At 43.5% G+C, this 23,452-nt stretch overlaps 1 protein-coding gene across 11 annotated transcripts in view; it reads right to left on the bottom strand.

Moving 5' to 3' along the window:
- The window catches only part of CGNL1 (cingulin like 1), a 180,820-nt gene that overhangs the window by 107,381 nt on the left and 49,987 nt on the right, over positions 1-23,452 (bottom strand). For 6 of the 11 annotated variants that reach the window (XM_064361340.1, XM_064361332.1, XM_064361333.1 and 3 more), the window contains exons 2-4: positions 8,791-10,368; positions 7,938-8,032; positions 5,968-6,073 (exon numbers count right to left, since the gene is read on the bottom strand). In XM_064361340.1, the coding sequence (XP_064217410.1) occupies positions 5,968-6,073; positions 7,938-8,032; positions 8,791-10,353 (1,764 nt within the window). In that variant the 5' untranslated portion in view covers positions 10,354-10,368. Of the gene's footprint in view, positions 1-5,967; positions 6,074-7,937; positions 8,265-8,790; positions 10,369-10,499; positions 10,517-17,468; positions 17,487-23,452 lie in introns of those variants that run through there. The other 5 variants (XM_064361341.1, XM_064361337.1, XM_064361339.1 and 2 more) reach the window with 5 other exon arrangements.

Raw genomic sequence — 23,452 nt, 5'->3', positions numbered from 1 at the left:
TAGAGATTATTGCTCAGTAACCACCAATGAGCGTCCATCCCTCTCTGCATAGCTTGTATGCAAGAAATAAATAAGTGTATGTTACCTAAATTGGCTTTCTCCTTTCAGATGTTATATTTCCATAACAAAAAGGAACCTGATTGAAGAGGGGCTACTAGGAAAAACCATCTCTCTGATCTGAGTATGAATATTGATGGATCTTCTTTTTTCTTCTTCTTCTTTGAAAATAACAGGATGATTCTCTCAAAAGGATTTGGCTAAAATCCTGCAGTAAAGTGGTTAGAAAACTACAAATAGCTGAGGGGAAGACACAAAAGCAGAAATCAAAGCTAGAAAACAGCAGCATCTTGGCTCACACATCCCTAAATCCAGGTGTGAGTTGTGTGTGATTAACTTGGAATGAGGTACTTCCCCACCTACTCCTGTGAAGAGGACCAGAAACACAAACACACAACTTCCAATTTTCTTAGGAAAATGAGAACACTCCATTTTAGAAATCTAAATCCAACCCAATGAGGGAAATTATACACTGTTATTTCGCATACAAAATCTCTACGTGCTTCGCGGTTTTCCAAAAGAGTCTCCATCCCTAAGGGAGACGGTTCTTACATTCTCTCCTAACCACTTAACTGATGCCACAAAAATAAAACTCCAAAACCTTTGCCAGCAAATAATCAGATTTGGAACCCAAGAGGGAGGGAAGAGGAGTAGGGAAACATGGCAATTAAACAGTCATGGAACTGTAATGGGAGCCGGAAGTCTAAGAGCCTTGCTTCATTTTCTCATCATCTCTTGATTTGGCAGTTTCTTTTGTTGTTGTTTTTAAGAGACAATGTCTCACTCTGTCACCCAGGCTGCAGTACAGTGGCACAATCATAGCTCACTGCGGCCTACACCTCCTGGGCTCAAGTGATCCTTCTGCCTCAGTTTCCCATGTAGCTGGGGCTACAGGCATGTGCCACCATGTCTGGCTAATTTTTTAATTTTTCTAGAGACAGGGCCTCCCTACATTGCCCAGTAGTCTCAAACTCTGGACTCAAGAAACCCTCCCTCCACGACTTCTAAAGTGCCAGAATTACAGGTGTGAGAAACCACACCTAGATAGGCAACAGCTTTTAATTTGGTCTCTCTTCCTCTAATCTTACCTCTCTCCAAAAGCTGCAAAAGGAATCAACTTTCCCAAACACAATGTTATTCACGTCTGTTTAAAATCCAATAATGGTAACCCATCCCCTTCACAGCCTGAAATGGAAACTTCTTTCATGACTTCCAAGGTCCTTGCTACCAGGCTCTTCCTCCGCCCATCCTGTCTCTATGTTCCCACTGCACTAAATTTCCCTCTCAACATGGCAAACCCATGCCTCTTTATATTTGTCTGTGCTATTTGTTCAACCTAGAACACCCCAGCTTCCCTTCTTCTCACAAATAATTCTATGATGTCTTGAGGCACTATCAGTGTCATTGTCCCCAGAAGGGCTACCATGACTTCCCCAGCCTGGTCACCCGTAGTCTGTGACCCACAGGGACAATCTCAACATCAAGGCCAAAGGCTGTGCTCACCCTAAGGACAAACAGTTAGACTTTACGAGTTAAACACATGCCTCATTTACAACCCTGCAATTTTACTTCTAGGTATATTCTTGAGAGAAATGAGTGAATGTGTTTACCTCCTTCCCTCAAAAAAGTATAATAATGTTCAAGTAGCTTTATTCCTAATAGCCCAAAACCAGGAATGTATACGAGTATATACTGTGTTATACAGATACAATGGAAAACTACATTTCAATACAAAAAAAGCTACCAGTACATGCAACATTAATGAATCTTGCTGATATAATGTTGAGGAAATGCGGCTACACACACAATAATATATACTGTAAAATTGTATTTATATAAAAGTCAAGAAAGGGAAAACTACTCTAGGTGATAGAAGTCAGGATATGATTACCTCCAGAAGGATGGGGTGTAATTAACGGGGAAGAAACCCAGGAAACCTGGGTGGTGGGAGTGTTCTGCATCTTAATCTGGACGATATTTGCATGGATGCGAAGCTATGTTAAAAAAGTCAATGAACTGTACAGACACAACTCGTGTAATTTACTCTATATAAGTTATACCCCAGTACAACAATATAAAAAAGGGATATTTGTTGAAGACTCATCTCTCTGCTAAGTTATACCCAAAGCCCCTGCATTCAAGACCCTTTATATTGCTCTATAATGGCCAGGGAGATTCCAACCCTCACTCTCTGCAGAGTCTGTATTCAAGTATACAAAAAACAAGAATCGTGTTAATAATGTGGACTTTGTAGCAAAAAATACTGGACTGACTTTAAGAACTAGGTAGCGCTCCTCAAGGCTACGAACGATGACGGAGTATGGTGTAACGCTTCCCCAGTGGGAACTGTGTATGTGCGTGTGTACGGCATTATTCTATTTGAGGCCAGAGCAGCAGTCATGGGTTAGCTGAGTGCTGGGGGAATAGCAAGCAGTAAAGATGGTAGCTGATGCCTAAAAATATCCCCTGTATGTATGTTTCCCAAGTTAGAAAGATGCTATAGACAAATTTCTTGTTACCTGCCTCCAGGTATCTTCCTCTTTCCTTCCCATGCAGAATTCCCTTGGGTGGGGAAAGGAAGACAGACAGGAAATGAGCCCCACACAAGGCGGAGCAGGACTGAGGAGCAAGTGTTTAGTCCTACTCTCTTTTTTTTTTTTTTTTTTCCACATTGTAAAATATAGTTTACTTCAAAAGATGATCCTGAAGATTCCATCAGGCAGTGTTTAAGGGATGACTATTGTAAGGCCGGTCACCTCTCTGGGAGCTCGGACACGCCCACCCCCTCACACAGCACCTAGCTCTCCCTTAAAGAACCAAAGAACCCCGCCAAAATGCAAAAGAATTCTTGTAAATCTACCCAATAGCAGTCGAGTCTTGTAAATGTACCCAATAGCATTCAAACCCTGCCTACCTGCCAATAGCAAGCTTGCCCTGCCCACGTCCTGCTCTCCCACAACCAATTAAACGCCTCCACTCCCTATAAAAGCCCCACATCTGAGAGGAGTCCCTGCAACTTCTCCGGCCCCTCCTGTCAGACCGCAGAACCTCGCCTGGGAGCTGAATAAATTCGCATTGGATCTTCTTATGCTGGCCTCAGTTTCTTCATTTTAAAGTCGGCAAGGACCCAAGCACCCTCACAACTATGAAGTCTTAGCCCTTACGAGAGAATATATGCTCAAATGAGTAATGTCTTTCAAAGTGGTCCCTGTTAACGTTTGTCCATTGCAGACGTTTGTCCAGAGCAGCTCCCACTGCCCATCCTACTTGAGAAGCCTCGTGGAGAGTTGCCTAGAGAATCTATAGCACTCGTGGGAAAGCCCTCCATGACAAAAGCTCCTCTCTCTCTCTCTCTTCCACATACATATTTTTGCATCAGCCCAAATTCATGTGGACGCAAGTTTGGTGAATATGGTAAGTAAGAAAAAAACGCACAAACCAAAACAAGCAACAAAAACAAAAAGGCAGTGCTGCGGTAGACTGAAAATAAAAAATGAAAATTCTAAGAACCTATGAGGCGCCAGGGCAGTGCTGTTGGTCGCTTTCACCCATGCGGTCTCCTTCCGTGTTCTGCTAACTCCTGCGAAGCAGTGTCCCTCCTGACAATGGCGCTAGCTTAGAGGGCTGTGTACAAATGGTAGAGTCAGGACCCACACTTGGGTGTGGTCTGACTGCCAAGTGCAGTGGAATTCCATGAGATGGGATTACCACCCCCAATGTGGAGGGCAGTGTGATCTGTGGCAGGAGGGCTGGATAGGCCACTTGGTTACACAGGTCCCACGGATCCCCTTCTCCTCTTTGTTTTTTCTATGCAAGCACATAATCTATTTGTCTCTACGTCAGTCTATCTTGGTAGATTGGGCTCCTTGAAGAAGGGGTTACGTTTCCTTCATCTCCATAGCCGCAGGAGCGCGCCAGTGCCCACTATACACCAGGGGCTCGGTCGTCGTCTTTTTCTGTTGTTGACTCTACTCTGACTTAGGGCATGTCACTTTCCCCTTGACCTCCACATTCAGGAGCGTTAATAAAAGTGGATAACGGCCACTGTAGCTTTAAAACCCCTCCAGTACAGACAGAACTCTGAAACCAGAAGCAGAAGCTGAGGGGTGGTGAAGAGAGCATTTTCCTTCACGTGATGAGTGCGAGGGTGGTATCCTGTCCCTCGAATGCCTCTGAAAATTTCCTAGGTTTTCAGATCGGACTCAAGAACGATCTTAGGTGTTGGTAGTTTTGTGGTTTTCACTGAGACTTTTTTATTGACAGGAGAGCTTCTGGAAGTCTCTTTCGTGGGGAGTGTGGAGGCTTCTTTGGCCGAATCGTGCACGTGCAGCCTCCACGTGCTGGGCAGCGGCTGTCTGGGCCGCAGCGGGCGGGTGCACCCCGCTCCTCTACAGAGGTCTCTGCGAAGACAGGAGCAGCCGGCCAGCGCCCCGCTCCCCGGGACCCCGCAGTCCGTGTGGGCAGCAGGCCCGGAGTGGTCGAGCCAAAGGTGGCGTTAGAAAGGCGGCGTCCCGACCAGCAGAGTGACTCTGCCTCCGGCTCCCCCTCAAAGCGGCATCTTGTGGCCTCTCCCCTCAGGAGCAGGCGAGGTCTTCCTCGGGACCTGCTTCGCGGCTTCCCTTTGCCCAAGGACCCTGCGGGGCACAGGGCGCAGGGAAGGGAGCGGCGGCTGACCGGCCTGAGGCAGGCGGGGTGGCCTGTGACCTCCAGGCCCCCGTCCTTGTTGTTTGAGATGGGGTCTCGCTCCATCGCCTGGCAGTGGCGCCGTCTCAGCTCACCGCAACATCTGCCTCCTAGGTTGAAGCGCTTCTCCTGCCTTCTCCTGCCTCAGCCTCCCAAGTAGCTGAGACTACAGGTGCCCGCCGCCATGCCCGGCTAATTTTTGTATTCTTAGTAGAGACGGGGTTCGTTCACTATGTTGGCCAGGCTGGTCTCGAACTCCTGACCTCATGATCCGCCCGCCTCGACCTCCCAAAGTGCTGGGATTACAGGCGTGAGTCGCCGCGCCCAGCCCACAGTTGTACTCTCTTAAGAGCGGCTTCCTTCCAGAGCACCACCTGTGTCTGGCATAGAGTAGCTGTTTATCAAACACAGAGGGCTCCTTCCCTAACCAAAAAAATCTCTAAGTCCCCAATCAAATTCAGCACAATCAATCAGATAGGCAGTTATTTAAAAACTAACTTGGTACCACTGAGCTCTTTCCTGTCCCCTGCACCACAGCTGGTCAGTGTTGCCAGCCTCTAGTCCCATTCTCTTTCACACCTGAAGTTCCAGAGTTCAGGTCCAAGCCTGTTCACGCGTACCTTCCGTGTTTGCCTACGATCATGCTAGTCCTATTCTTATTTTCCCCTTCTAAATTTCACCATCTGTTTATATCATCCTGTTATATTCTATTTATTTTTAAATAAGATATCTTAAAACCTTTCTGGAAAAAAAGCTGGGTAAGGCCAAGCACGGTGCTCACATCTGTAATCCCAGCACTTTGGGAGGCCAAGGTGGGTGGATTGCTTGAGCCCAGGAGTTCGAGACCTGCCTGAGCAACATGATGAAACCTCGACCCTACCAAAAACACAAAAATTAACCACATGTGGTGGCACATGCCTGTGGTTCTGGCTGCTTGGGAGGCTGAGATGGGCAGATGATTTGAGCTCAGGAGGCAGAGGTTGCAGTGAGCCGACAGCACCCCACTGCACTCCAGCCTGGGTGACAGAGACTCTGTCTCAAAATAAAACAAAATAAAATAAAAGGCTGGGTGCAAATTAACATTTAAAACATGGTGAGTAGTACTCCTCACTACTCAGGAAACTTCCCAATTCCTGCTATAAACAAACTTACAGACTGAAGAAACAGCAAGTTGTTTACCACATTCCATGTTAAACGCACTCTACAAGACACAAAACTTCAATTTACTTGGTTATTTCCTTGTGCACTCACAGCTGCTCGAGACTTTAAGGTCTGGATTTTCTCAAAGACCAAGTTGACTTTCCTTTTAGTAGCATCGTCATTATCAGTGCTTCTGAAAAACAGCAGAGAAAACAATGAGGGACACGACCACTGGTCTCAGAACATTTTACGTATCATGACACACACACAACAGGTCCTTTAAGGAGATACATTGCAAGAGCTATGAACCGATTAAAGCTTCAGACAAAATCAGCGTGAGAGCAAGATGGATGGTGTCTTTTTCTTCAAATAAATTATTATGTGTTACCACTCAATTTGGGATGGAGTTCCCACTTCCAAATATGTGAGAGGAACATAATCACATTCTCAGTAAGCTTGCAGAAAACATCCCGTGAACATTTGGTAATTTATTGTTTGATTCAAATGACTCATGTCCATTCCAAAAGGATTTCTTCTTTTCTTTGAAGTAGGTATGTATCTCTCTCTCATACACATTGTACATTTAGATTTTACACTAAGAACGATCTACAGTGATCTTAATTTGTTCAACCTATGTTGGAAAATATAAAACCCCTAAGCCAAGATTGTCAACATGGCAGCCCTTTCTCTAGGCTTTCACAGGTAACACTCAGATACAAAGTTTTATTAGCTTCTATCACACCCCCAGCAATTAGAAGAAAAATATTTAAAATCAACTTTCCTCAACAGGCACCTCTCACTAAAGACTGTCTTACCAATGTCACAATAAATCATATGCCAAAAAATAAATATATAAAAGAATCTAATGAATTTTGGACAGGCACGGTGGCTCACATCTGTAATCTCAGCACCTTGGGAGGCAAATGTGGGCGCATCACTTGAGGTCAGGAGTTCGAGATCAGCCTTGCCAATATAGCAAAACCCTGTCTCTACTAAAAACACAAAAATCAGCCGGGCATGGTGGTGCACACCTATAATCCCAGCTACTCTGGTGGCTGAGGCAGGAGAATCTCTTGAACCTGGGAGGTGGAGGTTGCAGTGAGCCAAGATCATGCTACTGCACCCCAGCCTGGACAACAGAGTAAGACTGTCTCAAAAAGCAAAGAAACAAACAAAATTAATGAATTTTAAATGTCAAAATTTCTTCCACTTTAATCTTAACATGGAAAAGTCTTCCACAGGGAGATACTAATAATCAGTTCTTAGCTAGATTAATCTTTTGGGTTATTTTTTTCCCGCTTTTCAAAAGATCCCCTATCTTATATTTTGAGCCTTACTATTTTGTTAGCTCTAAAACTGACAAATAATTGTTAAGGCACAATACAAAAATATACAGTATTTTGATACCAATGAGGATTTGCCAATTGGCTGGTTTTCAGTCATGTAGGCTGCAAAGCTTTTCTTTTTTTTCCCTTCTTCTTAATCATATCTGATGAGAGAACTGAAACAGAAACTTCAAATTCCTCGCTAGAGTTCCAGCACAGTTCGTATCTAAGTGAGGACTGAAACCCGGATTACTCCAACTCAACTACCAAGATAAGCACTGAAAGCACTGCTTTTAAGCAACTCACACCTGCTTTAAAAATAATGGAAGCAGGAGCTCTTGGCCAGTGTTAACTCTGGGGAGGGGAGGTGTTTTTATTTGTAACTTCTAAAGGACCACCGCATGCATGGAAGAACTCAAGGTGACGGCACACTCCTCAAACCTGAAGAGTAGACGCTCTTCCTATCTTTAAATTTGATTTTGAAACAGTAAAGGGTCATCTTAAAAATGTGTTCATTTCAATGTTTAAAATATGGTGTCCTTTCCTACACAGCCCTCCCAAAGCCCCCACCCCATACCACATAAGACAAATGCTGTCATGAAAACTCCAACATCGAGTTTTAACCCTCCAATGGGCAAGAAGGGAAGGTATCCATTAAATGCTCGGAAAAGGAAATTAAGAGTCCCAACAGAAACAACAATACTTTGCTCTTGCAGAGGGAAAATCACTAACCCTTCTTTGAGATAATTGTAGAGAATCTGCTTGGCCGTCTCCTCATTGGTTTGCTGAGTGAGCTCTTGCTGGCCCTTTAAGAGATCTGGTGTGGCCTGGAACATAAGGTCTGTGGTTAGACCATAAGGATGAAGTTTCCAGAGGCTTCCAAACACATTTCTACTTTTTAAAAACAATTCCTCTAGTGAGCACCCTCCTTGGAGCCAGTTAAAGTATTTATTTACCTGCTTTGTAATCCTGGGGAAGTTACTTACCTTCTCTTCGCCTCAATTTTCTCACCTGTAAATTGAGATTAATAGGTTCTACCTGCACAGGCTTGGTGGAGTCCTGTAATATATAACAAACAGTGCCTGGCACTTAGCTACTTTTTAACCATTTTATCAATATCGTTATTTTTTGTTACCACCAAAACACTAAATGTACCATTTAGATTCTATCACTTGATGATTAACCTAAATGAAGATTAACCTAATTTTTCAGGGTAGAAATTAACCCAGTCACTCAATTTTATGAGTAAAATTAATACGTCTACACAAACCTAACCATTCAGCCTCAGTGTGGAAACAAATTCTGCATACTTTCAGATTTCATGCATACACCTACAGAAAAACCGAGCTTCTCTATAGCATCTGCCAACTTATCACAATGGGAATCCAGCTGAACTTCAAAGAACCCGCTAAACCATACAATTGTGAGTAGGAAGGACACAACTGGATGCTGAAACAGATCAGCTGTGTGATTGCCGATACAAGATTGAGGATGTGTATTCCTAGGGCCTCCAGCAGCATGAGTACATCATTACATTATTTAGAAGGAAGAAAAAAAAAAAAAACAGGAATCACACTAGTGTTACCTGAGTATTGGAGGCCGAAGGAAATGTCTTCACAGAAATTTTCTTGGCACCAGAATCAGGCGAAGTTGCTGCCGCCCGGTTCTGTAACATCAGTGTAGCTGTGGCTGTTTTCACCTCCTCCTCCTTTTTACTCTGTGCAAGAAGGGAGGGAGCACGGATCACTGTACTTTCCTGACTACCTCTGGTTTCCAGAACTTTCCCGTCTGTGTTCTGCTGGGGAGCCCTGTGCACGGCTCCCTGCAGCTTTGCAAAGGTTCGTGCCACGCTCTGCCTCCCACGGCGCTCCGGAGCCGGCGGCCGCTGCGGACACACCTGGGAAGGCCGGAGGAGGTGTTCGCTTGACTTGCCCAAGTTCCTACTAAACTCAGCCAGGTACTCCGAGTTCCCTTGGAGGCCAAAAGGAAAGGCGCTATCCACGCTTCTGGACCTTTTCCTGTCATCTGGATTGATTCTGTTTCGCTTCCCAGACCTGCCTCTTCTCTGAAGCCCAGGTTTTTGATCAAATTTCTCAATTAATTGATCCACACCAGGAATTGATCCTGTATCAATATCCCGTCCAGTTCCTGGCAGGAAGGGGATATACCTTCTGTTTTCATGACGATTGACGTTGTCGGCATGGATGGCACATTCCTGATCATCCAGTAAAAACCTGTACAAAGAGGTGGCTGAAGTGGGAGTTGTCGATGATGAGGAGGACCTCCGGGACCGAGCTCCATCCAGGACGGGTCCCGCTGAATCCTGTCTCCGGAAGGGAAGCACATCTGGCCTGGTTTTCTTGGTTTCCGCGTGGGCCTGTGGGCTGTGGGCAGTGAGGGGCCTCCCGCTAGTGGAAAGGGCCTCCTCTCCCATCTTCTCTTTGGTGCAGCTCTGAACATTTACACACACTGAGGTCTGCTTTTTGGGGTCCTCTATGACCACAGAGCTGCATAAACGAATAGCTGTCACGCCAGATTTGGCCAGGTCTTCCAAGGAGGGACTGGTAGGCTGGGAATTGCTGGGTTTAGGAAAGCAAGTCCAAGGCTGCTTGTCGTTGATGCCTTCTTCTGTCAACGTTTTTGGCCAATTACTCTCAGGAGGCTGGTGATTTTGTAAGTTTAACTCATTCTTTTCAGGGTCATACGGCTGCAAAAGCTCTGGATGCCTCTGAAAGTTGAGGACGGGAGATGGCTTCACGGACTCATCTTTGCGATCTGGCACTCCATTCTTGCCCTCGTGGAGAGGGGGCTGTTTCAGGTTTCTTAGTGGGCTACGTTGGGCGCATGGATTTTCTGGAAGCTGCAGTTCTTCGTCACTGTTCTCCTTTAGCACAGAACCATTGCTGGAATGTAGAGGCAGGTTGTTTATCACTGGAGGTGGAAATGATGTGCCTGCTAGGCACCGTTCCGTGTTATTCAGGACTATGTAGGGGTGACCATCAATTCCCTGGACCCTAATACTGACACCGTAGGAGCCTGCCTTGGAGTTCTGGGAACCCCTTGATTTTTTGGTATCATCACTTGCAAGCCTCAGATGGACCCCATATTCCTGCTGTACATGTTGATATTCACCGAAATACAGCTCCATGGTTCACTGTTCCAGCTACCAGGGAGAGATGGGGTAAAAAGAGGACATTAGGTTAGAATTACATCGTTTAAATGAAGACTGAAATAATTAGGAAGGGGAAAGTTCAAAGGTCAAAGAAAACAAGACAGTTTAAACAGCAAAGACACCTCAGAACCAAGGGCAGAGGGGCAGCCCTCTCCTGACAAAGCAAGCCTTTCTGGATGCTCTTCAGCCCATGTGTCCACTGAATTTGTCAACACCGGGTTTGAACCCTGGCCTGAGGGCAGACAAACGGTGTAATGACCAGACTCCTCTGGCACAACTTCATAATTCTGACTTTGTTATTCTGTTTTAGGCTGTTCTGGTTGCCTTTTTTTTTTTTTTTTAGTTGGTTTCCTGAAACTTTATGCTGTTTATTTTTAACCAATAGGATGTTCCAGTTACCAGCATTTGAGAACTAGGTACTTTTCCATGAAAATAAAAGCTAAGGAATTCTGGTGCTCACCATTTTTCTTTGTTACTCTGCTGTTCATTTTCTTCGCAAAACATTTTCAGCCTTTTTTATGCACAATCTTGCTTCAACAATTTTAACATAATGTTTCCAAAATTTTTACATCAAGAAATCAGTTGTTTGTGAGATTGACAGTGAGATTAAATGATTATAAATCATTTTCAATCTTTTCTTCTTACTAAAAAAGTTCAAGAGCATATTGATCTGGAAAATGTTATTTAAAAAATGAGGAACATTCAGGGCTCTGTATTTTGTGATGGGTCCTGATGCCGTCGCCCTTCTGGTGTGTGGCCAACCCTTGTCAGATGACTGCAGACAGCTTACCAAGCAGGATGCCCACCCTGCCCCACCCTCCGAGGCTCCCCACCAGAAATTCACTTCTAACACTGAAAAAATGAAGAGCAAAGGGACTCCAGGAAGAGCAGGAGAAACTGGTCACTAATAGCAGCGGTCTTTCTTTTCTTCCCCTACTTTTAGGAGCCTGTTTGAGTTTTCTTTCTATTCTAGAGTCAGTCTACTAGCATATTTTCCAAGAAAATCATCTATTCCATTCAATTTTCAAATGTATTTGCAGCATTTAGAAACGATAAATCATGTTTTCATTATCTATTATCTCATTTTGTGCCTTCTCCTATTTCTTGTTTACACTGGTAGAATATATATGTGTATGTGTTTTTTACATTGTTTCACTAAAGAACCAGCTCCTGGATTTAGAAAGCATTTTTTTTTCTTTAATTTTCAACTTTACTGAGCTCTAGTTTGATCTTATTATTTCCTTTCACTTCCTTTGTTTTCTTTCGTTGTACTATTTCTAACTCCTTGACTTGGATGCTTTACTTATTTTCATTCTTTAATCACATAAATTGTGGTTTGTCACTTAAAAATTATGTCAGCTCCTACTAACAGACTCCTAACATAGCAGCTTGAGACTTCGGAATTTTTCCCCAGAGGTAGGAAGTCTAGGGCTGACAGAGACCCTGGGATAAGGAGCACCCCTTCTACCTTTCAGCTCGTCTTAAGATTACAGGATAGCTGATCCAGCAACGCAAAGGCCAAAGGCTTAGGCCAAGTGACTCAACTTCCTTTGTTTTTTGTTTTTTGTTTTTGTGACAGAGTTTTGCTCTTGTTGCCCAGGCTGGAGTGCAATGGCGCGATCTCGACTCACCGCAACCTCCGCCTCCTGGGTTCAGGCAATTCTCCTGCCTCAGCCTCCCTAGTAGCTGGGACTACAGGTGCGCGCCACCATGCCCAGCTAATTTTTGTATTTTTAGTAGAGACAGGGTTTCACCATGTTGATCGGGATGGTCTTCATCTCCTGACCTCGTGATCCGCCTGCCTCGGCCTCCCAAAGTGCTGGGATTACAGGCATGAGCCACCGCGCCTGGCCATCAACCTTCTTTTTAAATAGCTTTCCTGGAATCCCTACCTACCAGTAATCCCTTGTATCTTATTAGTGAGAACTTAATCATATGGCCACCCTCAGCTGCAAGGGAAATTGGAAAATAGGGTAGTTTAGCTGGTCATCCAAATGCAACAAAATCAATTAGTGAAAAGAAAGAGGAGAATGGACATTAGAAAGGCAGCAAACAGTTTCTGCCACGGTAATGTTTCCATTACTATTTTTTAGATAGTTTCTGTTTGGGGTTTTGATTTCTGCTTTGACCCAAGATTTGATTTTGAGAAAGTTTTTTCATATGTAATATGTTGTTGTGTTGCTCTGGTTTGGAGGGTATTTTTTGTAAATGTTGCTAATTTCTACCTGTATTATGGTCAGCAAATGAAGTGTCTACCATTTCTTTCTTTTTAAATATATTGAGTTTCCCTTTGTGAGCAAATGTATGGATAATGTTTGTCAAAGCTTCCACAGGTGCTAGGTGTAGTCTCCATTTTAAGGGATAACATTCAAAATCTACCCAGCTGTACAAGCTTAATCATTATGTTGTTTGGCTCTAACAGATCTTCACTTGTTTTGTCTCTGTTCTGTCTTGGGGCTTTCTGAACGTATTCAGTTTCCTAGTACTGGCATAGTGTTTTCAGTTTTGCTTGGTGATAATTCTTTTAAATGTAAAACATTTTAGATACCATCAGTTACCATTTTAAAGATAGGAACAATTCAAAGAGGTACATTCACCTGCAATATTTATCATTATCTCACCAATTCCAGATATTTCATTGTCTACTTTCATTTTCAGTTATACTAGTATTTTTAAATCATTTATTTTTTAATCGAGGTAAAAAAAAATGAGTGAAAACCTACATTCTTCAACTTCTGTTCCCTGATCCTGAACACACTGCCCAGGGAGGAAAAAAAAACACCTTCAAATTTTAGCTGTTTCTTCTAATACTTCCCTCCCTTTTGCTAAATAATATTCCCGTGATTCCTTAACTTATTAGTTCTACGTAAGGTGGATCCACACCATACATACAAGTCTCTGACTTGGCTAACCTACCAACAATAAAATCAAGAGTCAACTATTTACATCATATGGCAATGTCAATATTCACTTAAAAGTTATATACTATGGTCTTACAGAACTTCTCTTATAAAACCTCTACTTTCCTAGAGTTAATGATTGATTCCTCTTTTTACTTATCTTTTCTGTATACCTATACTTAAATCTTTCCTTCAGCTACATTACATCTGTTATATGCTTATCAGTATTAATTTCCAAATGATCAAAATAACAGGTAATTTGGTCATCAGGCCACCTCCTTTTGGCACTCTTCCCTCCTCCTGCCCCATGTCAGGGTCTCACTGCTCTCCTCTCTTCCTTTTGCGCTATTTATTTTCTGGGTTTCATATCTTCCTCTTTGTTAGTTTACGCAAGTGATCTGATAGAACACACTTCCAGTAGTTTTCTAACAAAAAGTCCAATGGAGAAAAATATTTGACTCCTTGTATATTGAGAAATGTCTTTATTCTACGCTTTGATTGGTGGTCTAGCTGGACTTGGAAGCCAGGATAGAAATAATTTCCGTCATATTTTTTAAAGCTTTGCAAACTTCATTATCTTCTAGCTTTCTAGGGTATTTTTAAGAATTCTGATTCTATCATTGTACCCTTTCCTTTGTGTGTGACCTGTTTATGTTTCCCTTAAAGCTTTTAGGACTTTTTCCTCATCACTGGTGTTCTGAAATTTCATAATGGCATACCAGGCATGGGTTTTATAAAACTGGGCACTTTTATAAAACATGAGTATATTATATATATATACACACACACACACACACACACACACACACACACACAAACATTCTTCCAATTTGGAAATTCATGTCTTTAGTTCTATAAAATATTACATTCTTTCTGTGATACTATTCAGAGAACTATCTTATTTTGTTCTTGGTTTCTGCATCTACTATAATAGTAATATGGAATATTTTAGACCAGACTTTAATTTTTCACATTTCTTTTCTCTCCCACTTTTTAACTCCATGTTTTTTGTTCTACTTTTTGAGAGAACATCCTCAACTTTTTTTTTTTGAGATAGAGTTCTCGCTCGGTCACCAGGCTGTAGTGCAGTGGCGTTATCTCAGCTCACTGCAGACCTCTGCCTCCTGGGTTCAAGCGATTCCCCTGCCTCAGCCTCCCGAGTAGCTGGGACTTCAGGCGCCCGCCACTATATACACAGCTAATTTTTTGTATTTTAGTAGAGACGGGCTTTCACCATGTTGGTCAGGATGGTCTTGATCTCCTGACCTTGTGATCTGCCTGCCTTGGCCTCCCAAAGTGCTGGGATTACAGGCATGAGCCACCTCGCCCAGCCATCCTCAACGTTTTTTAAATTCCAGTATTTTAATTTGTAATACTCAGTAGCTCCTTCTCGATCTCTAATTATTTCTCTTCCATAAATGTTATTATCATTTCAGATATGAAATAGCTTCTCTTTGCAAGGATAACTGTAACTTTAAAAAAAAACAAGTATGTTTTCTCTGCTCTCTGCAACAGCACCGCCTTCTGCAAGGTTGCTCTTTCCCTGTTTGTTTTGGGACCTACCTTTCATATGGAAGGCTTTGGTAATACGCCTGGTGAACCATGGCTACCTGATTCTGTTTAAGAAGGAAGGACCAAAGCAGATTGGCGGTTCTGCACGTGTGGAGAGGACTTATTAGCTGGTCAATTAATGTGGAAGAAAAACAGTATTTCCCTGAAGAACCCACACATTTCAGTTACCTGGGGGCTTATTTTTCTAGAGTGGTTCAATTTCTCAAGGAAAGAGTCTTCCACTTCATTGCTGGGGCAGCACATGCCTGGCTGCTGGCATTATGGACAGAGAAGAAGGTCCCAGCTGTCATCAGTCTCTCTTTTTAGTCACCCCTACCAACACCCCAGCACCCTTCCAGTTCCATTTCTCCCGACAGCAGACCTCCAGGCTGCTGCTGGGGTGGGGAAGGGAGTCAGGGACAGGATGTAGGGTCTAATTATGCTGGTTTTAATAACTCCTATATTTGGCCCATCTCTCTGGCCTACGACGGTAACAAATGCCTTCCCACTTCTGAGCCTCTCCTAGGTTCTGCAGGCAAAGCACCTCATTTCAGCGCTGTGGGCACTTTGGGCGGCGGGGTCTATCCCTCCGCCAGCCTGGGAATCACCCCTGCATTGTTGTAGGAGTTGCCACCAAAGCCTTTACTGCCATTTTTTGCCTCTTGCAGGTTTAAAATTTTTTCTCCCTTTACTATCATTTGAGTGGGATTCTGAAAAAGAGATGAACTTCTAAACTTATCTGGTTTGACAAGACTACTAATATGATAAAACAACTCAACACTAAGGGCAAGTTCAGCCAGCGTGCCTTGGGCTAACGAAGTGATGCGTGATGGCTGAGACCAAAATAACCAGGTGTCTTAACCCCTTTTTTCTGAGCAGCATTGGCATATTTTATTCCGCATCTCTAGAAGTGTTCATATTTGTTAAAGTTTCTCACAGTCTTTTTAAACAGAGGAAACTTTTTGTGTGTGGTATTTACAAATGGGGTTATTTTACTTAACAATAAGTGTCATAAGAAAAGTCAGTTCTTATGCTGACATTGACTTTTCAGTGAAAATATTTCGTCTTTTGTTAGTAAAATTCTTGTGTAGGATTTATAGTCCTTTTGAATAGCTGCTCCTTCTACAGTCAACACTAATTACATTTCAATCTTTGAATAAGGCCACCTTGGCTTAATACAATCTTAGCTCCCTGTTGGTAAATTAATCCACATATTTGAATTTCATGAAACATCCACAATTTACATTTCCTTGACAACAAACCTCAATCCAATATTTTCATAGAACAACGTTTCTCAGCTGGGCGCTAGCGTCTTAAGCAAATGTGGATTTCCTTCCCAATCAAAGTGTAAACACTGAATTAATTAATGAATTTAAGGACAGCTGTTCTCCACTTGCAGGCACTGGGCCACGTTTACAATCCTAACACACACCACAGACACGCTTGCGCCGTCGGGGACTGAGCCTACCCAAAGGCTTACGTAATTTGGCAGTAAATGCTGATCAATTGCCAGGATGCAACATTGTGGCACTTGGCAAAAAAAGTGGTGTTTTGGAGTGGAAATAATACTTTATGAAAAGACTGCTAAATGATGATAATTGCTTTAGTTAGCGAGATCAATGAGTGTGTTTGTAAGAACAAAGGGCTTAGCTCTTGGAAGAACTATGAACATATGCCAGATAGAAACATTTCCTCTCTCGGGGCCATCACATGTTATCAGCTGAGCATGCAGATTAGTCACGTAATTCTGGTCCACACATCGCTGCCCCACCACTCTAATTCTCAGTGGCACCTCCAAAAACTGCATGCATATTCACCAGCCATTCCAGGGGCCCTGCGGCTACTGAGAAAATGCGGCCAGGCAATCTGGAACCTTCACCTTTATGCTGTGGCTGGCCCTTGCCTCCACAGACAAGAGTCCCCATCAGCCGAGCCAGGCTCGCCCAAGCAATCGGCATAGTACCTAGCACAGAACAGAGACTAGGTATGTTTGCTTTGAACAAGTAATTCTATTTTATCACACAGATCACTTAAAAGAGGATCTAACACAGTGGGTAGGGAAGTGATGAGTCTCAGTGCAGTCTTAAGCTTAATTCTAGGAAATAAGAATTGAACCACCAACCAAAAAGTAATTTCCCCTGAGTAGGATCCTGTGGCTGCCTCATTTAGAGAGAAGATACTGCCAGTCTGATGATAAACACGAGTTAAAACCTCTAAACCTGGGGTGTCCAATCTTTTGGCTTCCCTGGGCCACACTGCAAGAAGAAGAATTGTCTTGGGCCACACATAAAATGCACTAACACTAATGATAACTAATAAGGTTTAAAAAAAAGAATCAAAAAAATCTCATAATGTTTTAAGAAGGTTTATGAATTTGCATTGAACACATTCAAAGCCATCCTGGGCCACATGCAGCCCACGGGTGGCGGGTTGGACAAGCTGGCTCAACAGTGGATAACACATTTACTCCTAAAGGGTTTGTCTGTGGAACTAGTGGGAAGACAGGATTTTGTATGGGGATATTCACATTAGAACCTCAACTAGATGAAATTGAAAGATCAGGGTGTGGAAAACCAAGATTAACGAAATACATGTGAGTTTCGATATATTCCCTAACGTGACAGACAGAGGCAACCGTACCTAACCTGAGCTTTATGTTTTCTCTCTCCATGTTTTGTAGTGCAAATGTAGGAAACTGACCAAACTCTTCAGATTTCAAAGGAAGTGTCTCTGTACACAGTCAAGCCTTCAGAACTCCCTGGGAAAACAATTTCAAAAATAAACTTGAGGTTTGGAAATGAAAGCAGAGTTGCTGTCTGTTTTACACAATTCAGGATGGTTTGAATCTCTTTAAACAAGCCTGACAACCAAAACTTTTCTATTTTGGGGGAAAAAATTAAACTTTAATATTGACTGCTACAGCTTCCTCCTAAACCCAGCTCATACAAAAAGGAAGATGGCGAAAAAGAAAAGCCTGTAAAAAGGCTTCTTTTACTAGGGTTGGTGAGCTGGGGATCAACCAGGAGTTTGAAAATCTGGAGTCCGCCAGGCACGGTGGTTCACACCTGTAATCCCAGCATTTTGGGAGGTTGAGGCGGGCAGATCACCCGAGGTCAGAGGTTCCAGCCAGCCTGGCCAACATAGCAAAATACTAAAAATACTACCAAAATACAAAAAACTTAGCCAGGCACAGTGGCGGGCACCTGTAATTCCAAGTACTTGAGAGGCTGAGGCAAGAAAAATCGCTTGAACCCCGGGGGGCAGAGGTGGCAGTGAGCCGAAATGGTGCCACTGCACTCCAGCCTGAGCAACAGAGTGAGACTCCATCTCAAAAAGAAGAAAGAAAAGAAAAGAAAATCTGGAGTCACTAGGACTCAACTCATCTAACCCACGTTGCTGGCCCTGGGAGCATGGGCACCAAGTGGCTGTCCCCCAAGAAGCTCCCACCTCCTGCTGGAAGTCTACCTACCTCCTTTCCCTATGGAAGCTCTCACTTCCCTTGATCCCACTTCTCTTAACTGATCAGCACATACATCATCACTTAATCTACAGTGTTCATGTTACCAATTTAATTTTTATTAATTTTTTATTAATTTTTATTCCTTTAATAAATCCAGCGGTTCATATTTTATATACCTCATGGTCACTGAAAAAAACTGTCATGTCCAAAAAAACGTGTTAGATAAGTCATTCATCTTTGTCACCTCTTGAGCCTTAAAATGATTTCTCAAAACTCTCCCACCAATGCAGAGCTAAGCTACAGAAGTTTACAATTCTGAAGACAAGTCATGGAGCCTGATTCCGAGATGCAAAAGCAGGAAACATTTCTAACATTTGGCTCAAGTCCAATATCGGTTCTAGACAAGTTTTTTAATTTCTGTTTTCCTGTCTCTAAAGTCAGACTGCCGATGATGACTTCATAAAGTAATTAGGAAAATCACATACTGTGTGCTAAATGAGATGACAGGGATCAGCCAGGCACAGTGGCTCACGCTGGTCATCCCAGCACTTTGGGAGGCTGAGACAGGCAGATTACCTGAGCCCAAGAGTTTGAGACCAGCGTGGGCAACATAGGGAGACCCCATCTCTAGGAAAAATACAAAAAATTATAGCTGGGCGCGGTGGCTCACACCTGTAATCCCAGCACTTTGGGAGGCCAAAGCTGTCGGATCACCTGAGGTAGGGAGTTTGGGACAGCCTGATCAAGATGGAAATACATCTCTACTAAAAATACAAAAGTAGCCGGGCGTGGTGGCACATGCCCGTAATCCCAGCTATTAGGGAGGCTGAGGCAGGAGAATCGCTTAAAGCCAGGAGGCAGAGGTTGCAATGAACTGAAATCACACCATTGCACTCCAGCCTGGGCAGCAAATGCAAAACTTTGTCTCAAAAGGAAAAAAGAAAGAAAGAAAAGGAAAAATACAAAAATTAGCTGAGTGTGGTAGTATGCAAATGTAGTCCCAGCTACTCGGGAGGCTGAGATAGGAGATCAGCTGAACCCAGAGAGGTCAAGACTGCAGGGAGCCATGATCACGCCACTGTACTCCAGCCTGGGTGACATACTGAGAGACCCTGTTCTCAAAAAATGATAATAACAGGGATCTGAGAAAGAATTCAACGTAGCATTTATGGACACCAGAAAGCTGGCTTTGTTCAGAAAATGTTTTTAAATACCTATGAGGAAAAGACTAAAAACCTCACTAATTAACCAAGCAGCATTACCACCAATATCCTGAAATATTTTATGACCTAATTAAGAAGCCAGAGGGCTGAGGATCGAAAGCACAATGCTATGTCCATAGTGGAGCTGTAATGAATATTTGTTGGGTAAATAAATGAACATCATCATGCTGCCATGTACATAGAAAACCTCTCAACCAGAGCTGACAGATCCATGCCATTTGCGCTGTAGTTTCCTGTATGAAGCCTAAGTTCAAATTATATCAATAACGGGTTATTATCATTTTCTCTCTAAGCATAAATCTGGCGTCAGAATCCTCCTCCACGCTGCACCCCTGCAGTCACTCCCAATTGGTTGGTTAGTGCAGACACAAAATAAAATACGCTTGCCATCCCTGACATATGATACTTACCTAAATCCACACTGAGGCCAAACGTCCAGGAAATCAATTACCCCCCGCTTAGATTTCTCAGTGTTGTCACTGGTAACTGTGTAGCCAGTTCAGCACTGAAAAGCTACTCAAACCCAGGGCATACCTCATGCTCAAGTTCACACTGTTGGCATTAATACCATTAGACCAGGCTACCAAAAGGAAGGGAGTATTTTTGCAAGTACCCAACAAAAGAAGCTTCTGTTCTTACACTGTGCAGCCACAACTGTTTTTTAGTTTTTTTTGAGACGGAGTCTAGCTCTGTCCCAGGCTGGAATGCAGTGGCGCGATCTCCGCTCACTGCAACCTCCATCTCCAGGGTTCGAGCAATTCTCCTGTCTCAGCCTCTGGAGAAGCTGGGACTACAAGCACATGCCACCATTTGTATTTTTAGTAGAGACGAAGTTTCACCATGTTGGCCAGCATGGTCTCTATCTCCTGACCTCAAGTGTTTCACCCGCCTCGGCCTCCCAAAGTGCTGGGATTACAGTCATGAGCCACCGTGCCCAGCCCACACTATTTTTATAACCTTTACTTTATACATTTTTGTTTCTCCTCCAGTAACAATCTGTCTCCCTTCACCTATGAAAATCCTGTTCTTTCTTTGAGGCTCACCTCCTGGAGGCAGCTCCCGCCTCTTCCCTGGCATTCCAGCACAGACCAGCACCACACGGCCCGGCACAGGCTCTCCAGCCGCGGCTTCGCTGGTAGATTACCTTTGTCCCAGCAACCACATTGTAAGCTTTTTCTACTGATTCTGAGTCAGACACACACATCATCCCTTCACCGGGCTAGCCACGGTGTTTTCTTTGTATCGTCTTGTCTTATGGGATCCTCACAGCACCTTTTTTTCTCCACTTTAGAGATGTATAAACTCTGGTAGGTAATTTCCTCTGAGGCCTTACACTTGGGCGAAGGACAGCACCAAGATTTAGACCCAGACTTTCTCTCTCTAAGACTCGTACTCTTTCTTGAGTAGAGACCACATTTCAGTTTTCTGCCTCCCACAGTTTGTGTTCAATTTGGCTGACATGGTCACTGGAGGGCTGTGGACCATAGTGTGTCACTATGTCCCACAGCACCGGTGTGCCAGCAAGACAAGCTCTTATTTGTCAGAGCTCAGTGGAAGTGTCACTTCCTCAGCCAGGCCTTCCTCCTTTCCACATTTCTGGCATCCACATATAAATGAATGAATGAGTGAGTGAATGAATGAATGAATGAACTAATAAAGCATGCTCAATGCACACAGCTCTCTAAACTTTGTTTTAAAATGTGAACAATGTAAAAGAAAATTAAAAAATCAAGTTTTCCATAACAAATACTCATCCTTCAGGTACCTCCAGTCCCAATATTTAGAACTGTTTAAAACATGAGAACCAGATCCACAGCCTCATGGAGGCTTTCCTTCCCACCTCCAACGTCCACGGCACAAGGTTTGTATGTTTTAAAAGAAGAAATTAGGCCCTGGAGTTATCATGCATTTCTTAAGGGAGGCATGGACCCTGTGGAATTCCAGCAATGCCAGCTATAACAAGCCTGGTTGCCAGAACATCCTCAGAGATGTCTGCGAAGTGAATTCCAAAGCTCAGTATTCTCCCTTGGAATATGCTGTGCTTTCAGCAAAGCCTGTCACTTCTCAGTCACTCAAAACAACAGATCCAATCAGGGAAAATTATCCTATCTTTGTCCTCATCAGGGAAAGAAGTGAGGGAATGTGCATCATGAGCAAACTTAGCCAAATGATTGCAAAATCCAGAGCCACCGGGGAAGTGTCCATGCCATGCTGCCTTCTCAGATCCCTGGGGGTCATCAATTCTCAAACCAACCCAGTCTCATAAATGCAGGGGGCCCAGAGAGACTATGCTATAAATGACAGGCACCTGGATTTGTCCACAGAAACCTACTCTATATTGTATAGCGTGGCTATTAAAAATGTGGATGATAGCATTGTGTAGGTACCCAAAATATTTTTAAATAAAATCAAAATAAACCTTCTGAGGTATGTTTAGAAACCAAGCAGGTTGCTGCATGTGTAAATTCAGGTTCTCTGTTGTTGTTCAAGACAGCTATTCCCTGCGAAGTGGATGACACCAGGGACCTCATCCTCCAGTAAGATCTTCCTCCCCAGAATTCTCTCAGATGGGCAGCAGAGGAAGGGTGATTACCCAAACCCAAACCCCAAAGTCTCCATCCTAAAGCACCCTCACCCCTTTCCAGTCTTTATCTGCTGCCCCAGGCTCCCTGGCATCACAGATCTATACAGATGGGTCTGTTAGCCTCAAATTATATCTGGAAATGAACTGGGTAGAAACAAACACATACATTTAAAGGAAATGTGTGAGAGAGAAGGGCCATTCATGTACCCTTTCAAAGCCAGACTGTGTCTCCTGGCCAGAAGCTGTGTCCCATGCCTGTAATCCCAACACTTTGGGAGGCTGAGGCAAGTGGATCACTTTAGCCCAGTAGTTCAAGACCAGCCTGGGCAACATTGCAAAACCCTGTCTCTACAAAAAGTACTTAAAAAAAAAAAAAAAAAAAAAAAAAAAAAACCTAGCCGAGCATGGAGACTCGTGCCTGTAGTCTCAACTACTCGGGCAGCTGAGGTGGGAGGATCACTTGAGCCTGGAAGGTTGAGGCTGCAATGAGCCGTGATTGCACCATTACACTCAAGCCTGGGCAACAGAGAGAGAACTTATCTTTAAAAAAAAAAGAATGTGGCCGAGCGTGGTAGCTCACACCTGTAATCTCAGCACTTTGGGAGGCCAAGGCAGGTGGATCACTTGAGGTCGGGAGTTCGAGACCAGGCTGGCAAACATGGTGAAACCCTGTCTCTACCAAAAATACAAAAATTAGCCGCGCCTGTAATCCCAGGTACTTGGGAGTTTGAGGCAGGAGAATCCCTTGAACCCAGGAGGTAGAGGGTTGCAGTCGGCCAAGATCGTGCCACTCCAGACTAGGCGACAGAGGAAGACCATGTCTCAAAAAAGAAAAGAATGTGTCTCCTTCTTGGCCCCATTTCACAAGTGCAGAATCCCTTCCTCTCTGATCTCTAGGAGCCAGAGGAAAGCAGGAGGGACTGAGGCACAAGTTGGAATTGGGGGGTCCCTGCCTACATACCTTCCTAAGCCAGACCCTAGAGCTGGTGAGTAAAAGCCATCCACTCCATTATTTTTACATTTAAATATTTTATAATATATAGATGTTTCCAGCAAGGAAGTTTCACGATTCACATTTTTCAATAACCAGAAATTAGATTGGTAAGCCAAAATTGAAGTTTTAATTATATAAACAAAAAAGAATGATATATTTTAGCTTTTTAGGGTTTGTCAGTATAACTTTCATATTCATATGAATGTGAAGTTTTTTTTTTTTTGAGACAGAGTCTCACTCTTCCACCCAGGCCGGAGCGCAGTGTCACAACCTCAGCTCACTGCGATCTCCATCTCACCAGGTTGAAACATTCTCCCACCTCAGCCTCCTGAGTAGCTGGGACTACAGGCACCTGCCACCATG

Source organism: Aotus nancymaae, unplaced genomic scaffold (genome assembly GCF_030222135.1).
Source record: "Aotus nancymaae isolate 86718 unplaced genomic scaffold, 86718_ANA_hifiasm-v0.15.2.pri h1tg000041l, whole genome shotgun sequence".
Lineage (NCBI taxonomy): Eukaryota > Metazoa > Chordata > Mammalia > Primates > Aotidae > Aotus > Aotus nancymaae.
The sequence above is the reverse complement of the archived record's forward strand: the minus strand, read 5'-3'. Positions and strand labels throughout refer to the sequence as shown.